General features: G+C 39.5%; 2 protein-coding genes across 5 annotated transcripts in view; one reads left to right on the forward strand and one right to left on the reverse strand.

Moving 5' to 3' along the window:
• The first annotated feature begins 2,265 nt into the window (after positions 1–2,265).
• LOC138040574 (uncharacterized) lies at positions 2,266–5,872 on the forward strand. The gene is made up of 4 exons (XM_068886271.1): positions 2,266–2,542; positions 2,984–3,112; positions 4,182–4,344; positions 4,783–5,872. Exons 1-4 carry the CDS (start codon positions 2,266–2,268, stop codon positions 5,738–5,740), a joined length of 1,527 nt encoding a protein of 508 aa, XP_068742372.1. The 3' UTR covers positions 5,741–5,872.
• Positions 5,873–6,848: 976 nt separating this feature from the next.
• The window catches only part of LOC138043391 (uncharacterized), a 31,447-nt gene continuing 28,896 nt past the window's right edge, over positions 6,849–9,399 (reverse strand). The window contains exons 4-6 of one of the 4 annotated variants that reach the window (XM_068889638.1): positions 9,224–9,255; positions 8,082–8,263; positions 6,849–7,277 (exon numbers count right to left, since the gene is read on the reverse strand). In XM_068889638.1, the coding sequence (XP_068745739.1) occupies positions 8,124–8,263; positions 9,224–9,255 (172 nt within the window). In that variant the 3' untranslated portion in view covers positions 6,849–7,277; positions 8,082–8,123. Of the gene's footprint in view, positions 7,278–7,498; positions 9,256–9,399 lie in introns of those variants that run through there. The other 3 variants (XM_068889639.1, XR_011131248.1, XR_011131247.1) reach the window with 3 other exon arrangements.

Below are 9,399 nucleotides of genomic sequence, written 5' to 3' on the forward strand. Positions count from 1 at the left end.
GGAGTTAATTATAAAATGGTGCCGAGTATTCTGAAGTCTCTAAATACTTGCGAAATTCTCCTTAATTAATCCACGTTTCAAAATATAAAAAGTAACGCTAAATGATTTAAATTTTTTTCTTGGCTAACGGTAATTTTTTGCCATTTTCATGCTTTAACGGTTAACTTATTTTGACTTTTCACGACTAACGGTTAACCCTATTAGGGCCGTTTATACAAGAGAAAATAAGCCGCGGCTTGCATAAGACGCGAACACCCCGTAAAAATGGTACAAAATCTACGTTCACGGCTTTCTCAAGCTGTGGTTTATCCTGGCCGGGGAGTTAATACTCGTATAAACAGTTCCTTTCGCGTATTATGTACGCCGCGGCCAGAGTAAGCCTCGGCTTATTTTGTCTCGTATAAACGGCCCTAATTGAGACCCTCTTGAAAGCGCTACCAAACGCGCGAAAAAGGAAGGGATAAGTTCTGATTGTAAGCATATGACAGCGTTTGTGGGTTTATTTTCCATGCTATTGTAATCGCAACGTGGACACTCAAATTTAGCTTTAACCGCGAAACCACCGTAGTATCCGCGTTTAATTCGTCAATTGCAAACAGCAGAAAAGCATCGGTAGTTTGAGGCTTTACTCACTTGTTGTCCAATAGAAATCGTCAGAAAAAAAAAAAAAAAGGAAAGAAAGAAAAGAAAAGATGCAAGCCATTAGTTTTGGGTGGACCCCTTGATGCTTTACTGTGTTCAATGTGATATATAGACTCCCACGCAAGTGGTAGATTCACATACCAACGTGCGGTAATTCCATCAGTTAGTGAACAGCGGCACAGAGAGTTGACACACAGTTCTCCTCTCATTGAAGTCGGTAAGCGTCAGTTTTTCCTTTCTGTAGACTTCGTTCGATGGTTTTCAAGTTTTCGTCCAGGACATCGTATGCACGACAAGCCGGGTTCGGTGGTTTGGCCGTCTACGACTAGTTGTATATACTCTGATTCTGTCTTGTAGTTTAACACGCTGATGAAGTGAGCATCTTATCAACGAAACGCCTTTCCCCTCTTATTTACAAGCAAATATCCACAATTAATTGAGTTTACTTGTTCTGTAATTTGTATTAACAGCACGTCGAGTCTCTACGCTTGTGACATCGTTTTTTAATTTTGAATCAGTTTTCGTCTAATATTTAACGCGAGTTACCTGTTTATTTTCACGAGCGTGTGTTGGCTCTTTCTTGACTCAGCGCTTGTCGAATGTCACTTGAATTAGTAGTTCCAAAGGGTTCAGAGATCTTTCCGATGGTATCAATAACCGAGAGAACCGTTGCTCTTCAATTTAATTTTCCGAAGTTCTGAAAGGTTTTCTAACAAGACTCAAAGTTTCGGGTAAAAGAAGAGGAAATGTGGTAATTTATAGCTCGTGGGTTGCTTGATGTAAGCCGCAACACCGGCGGGTGATATCAGCCTGCAACACATCGGCGGCGGAACCGTTTACAAAATTTGGTGGTCAAGACAATAGCTTCAGGGTCCTTCGCATGTGGCACGAAAATCCAGTCAATCCAAAATTAGTATCGGGTAATACAGTGAAAAGAGCTATTTTAATTTCAAACGCAAAGAAAGAAACTCTAAAAACGAGGCGAACAATGCAATGAAAAAAGAGTGCGTTATAACAGGCCGGCACGTGCAGGCGATCATGGTTTATAAATTACTAAATAACAAAAATACTATAAAAAACGTTCAGCCCGCTAAAATTTCAGATTTTTACGCATGCCAATCGTTTGTGGTAGTCGTACGTTTCCTTTCCCGCGCGTCTTATTACCTCTGAGATACAATTAATATCATCCTAACTTCGTTTCCTCGATGGTACTGTAAGTTGCGGGTACTCGTTTTTCCCGTTGATTTATGACCCAAGCGTGAAGCTCAAAGTACGGACCTCGGTTAAAAATAGGTATTATTATATGATTAGCTCCGTGAGCTGGCAAGATGAACCAAATTGCGCGCTGTGATTGGTTACCCGAGCGGGCTTGCCCGCTCGGGATTTCTCGCTTGGTCCCGTTTGGTGTTTTAAGTCATATAATAAATCCTTTCTTGACCATGGCCTCGTCTCGGACCATAAACACGCTAAAAAAGAACTTGGCCAATATCCAGCAATCTTGACCGAACAAGCTTGGTCAATAGCCCATACATATACATCGTCTTTTCTGTTCATTTTTAGATATATCGACACACCGGCTACTGAATTGAAGTTTTAAAAAGTGCTTTTCATAGTTCCTTTATTATGGATGCGAGAAAGGACCAAGCTCCAGTACAGACTTGGGTTGAAGCAGACGGCTCAGTGAACTTTGAAAAGCCATGCAATGACAAACCTAATTACAAGATGGCTTTTCTACTTTCGACGATAGCGGTTCTCTTGCTAAGCGTTGCGGTTTCATTGAGTGTGTATTTTTCAGCTGCACAGAAGTCAATTTTGGCTGAGCTTAATCTGGAAGAGGGCGAAAGTCTGACGTATCGAGTGGATCATGATATACAGGTGCAGGGAAGCAATGTTCAAAACGGTGCGTTTCATTTTATTTCTATTTTTTTTCAATAGATGGCCTCAGCTTGACACTCTTACTAAGCTTAGAGTCATCCCAATTCTCTTCAATTAACTTTGGATGTATTTCATCTAACTCCTTCATCATAATTGTGACAATTAGGTTTCCTATATATAGTGTTTAAGCAACGCAAGAGAAACTTTGCAGAAGGCTGCATTGTTTTGCCATTTTTAATACTTTCAATAGTGACCACGGTTAGAAATTTTGTAATCGACATTGTAAGGACAAAAGCATTTCCTTAACATTTTAAAATCACCCTTTCCTTTTGAAGGAACACTTAAAAACATTCCGTCGAGTACATTAAAGGCAATATTTGATCACTCCACGCACGTCACTGAAATCTTGTTGAACTCGAACTTACGGTTTCGACATTTCTGCTCGGCTTCTTTGTTTTTTCTTTAGACTACGAACATCCCGAAGCGTGGGGACTCCTTGCTGGGTTAGAAAAATGCGGATGCTTACTTATAAACCTTTCCAAAGAAAAAATAGCTTTGCTTAGAACAAAGTTAGCAAAAGGGGTTAAGAGGGACGGTAAGCTATCGTTGGCTGGCTCTGCAGTGTCTAACGTTATGTCAGTAGTATTTAAATAGTCCAAAAAATAAAGAATTTCCTTTTGAAATTTGTGGACTTTGGTCGTCGCAACAAGATTGGGAGGAGGGGGTCGGGGTGGTGAACACTACCTCGCGATGCTCAACAATAATGTCTTCCCCCATCTTGTTATTATTGACGGACTTAAAAGTGATTCCCTTGTTTTGCACCGCGCATCTCATACTGCGCATAACATTGCAACTCGGAGATCGCGGCGTTTCACCCCGGCCATCTGAAGAGACGCAATAAAGGCCGCTTTTTGCTGTTTAAGAGCTTTTAAGAGCAATCATGATAACTCTTCTCTGTTAAGAAGGTGTTGTTTTGGAACTCGCCCCAGTCCTTTCGCGGAAAATGATTATTTTGAAGCCCAAATTACCCCTTTGCCATGCATTACCATAGTGTTGCGAAGAAACGAGCAGGGTCACCCCCCATTTTTAATGGTTCTATTTACCCGTAATAGGTACACGGAAAACATATTTAAGGAGAAAAAAGTTGGATAGTAGAAGTTGTAGTATTTACATATAAATGACGTGAAACTGAATTTGGAGCCAGACACTGAGTGCAAGGTGAAGACTGTATATAGCGGTCCAATTTGCTTACATTTCTTTGCAAGATTGAGAAATTTGAAATCACTTTACTTAAATATCATAGCCCGGACAAACAAATAAGTTCAAGCTTTCAGTAATACTCAATAGCCTTTACTACATGACATCATTTTTTCCGGTTGATCCAGTTTCGAACGCGTCTCGCGTAATTCGGTAACAACACTTAGTATAAAGAGCATACAGCGCGAGTACAAGCACGGTGACCCCATCTTTTAATTGCATTTTTAAAATATCCTGTATATGAGTATCAATTGTGCCAACTTTGAAAAAAATCTGGATTGTATGTCATTTTCAAGGGAATACCTTAAAAGCCATTAGGCTGAGGCGAGCTGGGGCTCAGATCCATCGCGACCGTGACATTCACGTGCTTCTGAATTTCTGCATGATTACTGTTTTTTTTGTTGCAGCTGCAATTCGCCTACTTGTCGGCATAGTGGTTCATAACAAAACGTCAGAGGAGTACTGGTTTCTTATTAAATTCAACTTGTCCCACGTTGGGGGAGATGTGGAGATCGGAAGCATGAAGATGTTGACAGAGTACTTCCTGGTTCGACTTCCTCTCGCTGCAAGGTAAATTTTCACCAGAGCCTGTTATTGTAGATCCATTTCGTCGGATCACTGAGACACTGTGAATGTGATTCTTCATAGATATTCACGCCTGGTAAGCTAGTATTTATTAGAGAAACTACCATATTTTTATTCGTTTCTTCTTCTTCAAGAAACTGCATATCGCCCATTTTGAACCTTTGTTATCGAGCAAATTTGACAGAATTGTAGTTACCTTCCTAGTCAGGATTCAAAATATATTCCTGGGCGAAAATATGGATTTTTGATTGACTGGATACTTCTTGAGTAATTAATGATTATGATATTAAGCTTGGTAGTAAGGTTTTGAAGAAATCTGGGGAGAAACTTGTGTAAGGACAGTTTGTATTGTTGGGTGACTTACCGTGCGTCCAATAACGTTTACGAAGAGACAACTGTGTTAATATGCTCTTCTTTATTCAGAACATCAAGCAACAAAACCACTTGCTCCTTTGAGGTTTACGGTAATCCCCAGACGAATACAGAACTCATTCGCCTCTTTTATGCCACTCTGGAGCAACTATTTCCAAGTTTAAAACGTGAACTATACGAGAACGTGGATGGACAAGAAGCAACCAAATCAAAACCTCTTTACCCAGAAGACTCTCCTTTGCTACCTGGATCAGTGAAAATGCACCGAGAAGCAAACACGTCAGATGAGAACACACTTGTGATAAAAAATCATTTTGATCGTAAGAACTTCATTGACATGTCACCAGACATCGATCTCGACTTGAAATATACTGACATTGCACTCATTAACAAGAGCAACGGGATGATGTCAGAGAGCCACTTGAATCTTTCAAAACAGTTGAATTTCGGCGAAGAAATGCGCAACAACGCCAACCTTAACATTAATCAGAGGAAAATTACCCTGACGAGCCATGCGTCGCGAGTTGAAGGCATTTTTCTGGAATACGAGGAGTCCAAGACGATTGCTGTTCTCTTGTTCACGAAGCTAGCCGTTCCTAAATCAAATGTAACCTTTTCTGTCAATGACAAACCTGAAGCGGGATTACAGCCAAACGCAAGTAGTCCTGACTTTCCCCCTCCCTCTCCCAGCCAACGGCAAAATTTTACCGGAAACTTGCCGAGCATTTCCCTACAACGCTCACGTAGAGCAGTCAGAGGTGTTTCATGGAAATATACGGAACCAATTAGTTTAAGAGTTAAGCACTCGTTTACTTTGTTTCAGAAGAAAGTAATCGGTGTTAATGTGAAAGGTGAGGGAAGCGTTTGGTTGGAGCCTAGGCATGGCGAAATCGGAGTCACATTTGGTCTTTCCATCGGGGGAAGATACATTCTCGTCCCCATCGCCCTTTTCGTTTCTCTTAGTCGGCGGGGCCTTGGCACGAGAAAACGAAGGGCTCTGGAGACATAATATTTTCGAATTTTTTGATTGGCTAATGGAAAACAAAGAGATACTAAGCGGAAGTGAAAATGTTCATGTGTATTAAAGGGGCTAGGTCACGCTATTTTAGGTAATTTTGTTCAATTTTGTTAATTATCAGCTCCAAACGTCAAATTGGCAGAGCAAGAGTCTTTCATTTGCAAAATCAAGGCCACATAACTACTGAGAATGATTTTCCAGCGGTGTAAATGACATTTTGATATAAACTGATATAAATTTGAAAAAAGGTGGGCCGACGTTTTTCAAATTTATCGAAATCAATCCATTACAATCCTCTCCAGTTTTGTCCATCCATGTCTCTTCTTGGCTTCCCGGTGTTTTGTTAGAGTTCTTCTATAGTTTTGAAAAGTTATTTTGATGTTTTAGTTAATTCTACGACCATTCGATTAGTGCTGAAATTGCCTAAAATTGCGGGACCTAGCCCCTTTAAAAAGAACAGCGGTGCGTTCAACATGGAAGACTTGGGAGAAGACTCTCCCAAAAAAAATATGTTCAACGTTCCCAATAGTTGTCGTTGTTGTAACAAAACGGTTTTAGTTAAAAGGCCATCCGGTTGATATTTTCGGGGAAAAAAGCATTAAAGAGCCGGAATTGTTAAACGTGCTTCAGTTTTTAACCGGAAAAGAAATTAAGTATGACGATGGTTTGCCGAAAATTGAGGAATTGTTGATTGGAGAGACTCGTATGAAGCGAGTCCGTGGCTCGCAACAGGTTGGAGAATCACCTTCTTCGAGTCAACAGGCGAAAAAGACTAGCTTGAACCGCGAAAATATCGAAAGTGTTCACAGTGTTCGGATGTGCCTCTTTCTGCTTTTTGTGGAGGGCGATCAACATCACCCCCTCAGTTTAGACCTATTGCTCCCAAGAATATCACTACTGCACCACGGCGCTTTCCAGAATTTTTGCAAGGTGATAAAGAAAGACATGATGCAACTAAGATTCAGGTGTCTGAGAGTCCTGCCGACCGGTCTATTCAAGCCGACATCATGAGACAAAGCGGCTTACGAAAACACCAGGTGCGTGAAATACTATTGACTTTCGACTTATAATACTGTATTCTTAATTATAATTGCTATATCTCACCGAATTCATTGTACTGCAATATAATTCAGTATTTCCTGACCATCAGAATTATTAGTGACCGTAAATTGTAACAGTTTCTCAAGTAAAATGCATATTATAATTATACTAATTATTCATTCTGTTGTCAAACATGCTGAGTTCACTGAAGTGTTTGTCCCCCAACTTTGAACCATTGTTTTTCTCTTCCCTTCAGTTTACCTGGGAAAAGTTGTACAAGACACAGTCTTCACGTGACATGGGCACCCTCTTCTATTTCAGACAAAGGTTCGGACAGACAAATGTTCCCCCACAAGTGTAGAAGGTGCGGAGGCCCTTATGCTTCAGGTAACACGTGCACACATTTGCGAAGCCTTCATGGCATGGGCTGGAATGGAAACCCTTGAATCAAGGCCATTAAATCTGGAAATACCACCACAATCTGCAACTGTACAAGAGAAACATGAATTCCTTGATGGGTGCATTGCCAACTTTGTTGACAAGTATGCTTTGGTAGTTCCAGATGTGAAAGGATTGTGGGAGATGGAGGAAGCCCAGCGTGTAGAGTCAGAACAGGTTTCCAACCACAAGCAGTCACAAACAAACCAAAATCTGTACAGGCCAGGTAATAAGTTATTAAAACTTTACTGCTGTTCATGACAACAAAGGGAAATATTTTTTCATTAAACAGGACTCAAGCCCAGAAACAAATACCAAAGAGGTTGTTTGCATAACCCCCCAAATACTAAAACTGTTGATATTTATTTATCACACTGTAAAATTCTTCACAAGTCCACTGTTATGGGTTATTATAATAGTATTATTGGTGGCCCTTTTTTCAAGAAGAGCCACTAGAGAAAAGGATTTCTTAAGAAAAGTGCTACATATTATTGGCCTGGAATATTTAACAATATTATTTAACTATGTACTGATGATTATTCTGCATTTGATTTAAGGTACTACAGTTCTGCTATTAAAGCAGAGCCAAGAGTTAGTAACACAGTGCCTTCTTGTTGCTGCTGGTCAGATTGTTGACAATGACTCCGCGAGGACAGAAAAACCAGCCCCAACTGAGGCTGCAGTTCAAGTCACAGCTGTGATGAACACAAACAGCGCCCAAAATAAACTACAGATAGGTCAACTGGTAGCGTGGCCAAATAAAGATATGGCAATCTTTCAAAGTGAACCTGTTTTATTACACCTTGGAAAACAAAGTGAATATAAGCATGGAATAACATGAAGGCATGAATACATGAAGGCTATGGCTGTACTTATTCCTATATAATGTTCTCTTCTATTTTCCTTTAATATTGGTAAGGATGTCTGGTATGCCAGTGGTGGATCCAGACAGGCTCAAATGGTGAATGCATGAAAACATGGAAATTTTCTTGTCCATAACAGCAAGAGGGAGGAACATCATCCCTAGATCCACCACTGTAAATAAGCAGTAAAGCATTAAAAAAGTTATACATTTCAAAAAAAGACGGCACAGCTGCATAGAGCACAACCTATTTAATAATGTTTGGTAGCAGAACATATCCCTGCACCACAGGGATTGAAGGCCACTGGAAATTCTAAGGGGGAAAAGACTCAACACTCCAATGCTTAAAGGGGCTAGGTCACGCTATTTAATTTAGGTAATTTTGTTTAATTTTGTTAATTATGAGCTCTAAACATCAAATTGGCAGAGCAAGAGTCTTTCATTTGCAAAATCACGGCCTCATAACAACTGAGAATGATTTTCCAGCTGTGTAAATGACATTTTGATATAGACTGATATAAATTTGAAAAAAGGTGGGTCGACGTTTTTCAAATTTACCCAAATTCAATCCATTTCAATCCTCTCCAGTTTTCTCCATCCATCACCCTTCTTGGCTTCCCTGTATTTTGTTAGAGTTCTTCTATACCGGTAGTTTTGAACAGTTATTTTGATATTTTAGTCAATTCTATGACCATTCGATCAGTGCTGAAATTGCCTCAAATTGCGTGACCTAGCCCCTTTAAACTCACATTATTTGTTTGCTTATACAATGTACATTGTTTATTATCACACTATGACACTACCTTTAATATTTACAAGGTTTATGGCTGATGACAACTTTCATTACTAACATTTCACTTACTGTTACAATTTAAATGTCAATTACTTATTTTCATCCTCACAATATGTAAAGAAAAAACAATTATTTAATTTCAAGGGGTAGGGCATATCAAAATATTCCAGTTTTTAATGGAAAGGGTGAAGCTAAACTGGAAATTCCTTGGGGTCAGGGAGGTGGGCCTTATGCATACTTTTTAAAATCAAAATAATTTATTATATCAGTAAGTTAAATAAATGTATAATTGCAGTTAGTGCGACTACAGGCACCTTTGGAAATATGGCACCTAGCATACCTAGTTGGGCATATGCAGGCTGAAAACTCTTCCTAGAAATAAAATGAAAGTAAAATGAAAAACAATGTTATGTAACAATGATTATAACAATAGATTGTGAGCAATGATAGCAGATTACACCTGAATGGAATATACCAAATTGAAATGAAGTTTTACTACTACTACTACTACTACTA

Source organism: Montipora capricornis, chromosome 3 (assembly GCF_036669925.1).
Source record: "Montipora capricornis isolate CH-2021 chromosome 3, ASM3666992v2, whole genome shotgun sequence".
Classification (NCBI taxonomy): Eukaryota; Metazoa; Cnidaria; class Anthozoa; order Scleractinia; family Acroporidae; genus Montipora; species Montipora capricornis.

Bases quoted from the DNA above. Each gene is read 5' to 3' on its own strand.
- LOC138040574 (XM_068886271.1), top strand. From the start codon at position 2,266: ATGGATGCGAGAAAGGACCAAGCTCCAGTACAGACTTGGGTTGAAGCA. The intron at 2,543-2,983 runs GTGCGTTTCATT...TTTTTTCTTTAG, and splicing joins GGGAAGCAATGTTCAAAACG to ACTACGAACATCCCGAAGCG. The intron at 3,113-4,181 runs GTAAGCTATCGT...TTTTTGTTGCAG, and splicing joins AAAAGGGGTTAAGAGGGACG to CTGCAATTCGCCTACTTGTC.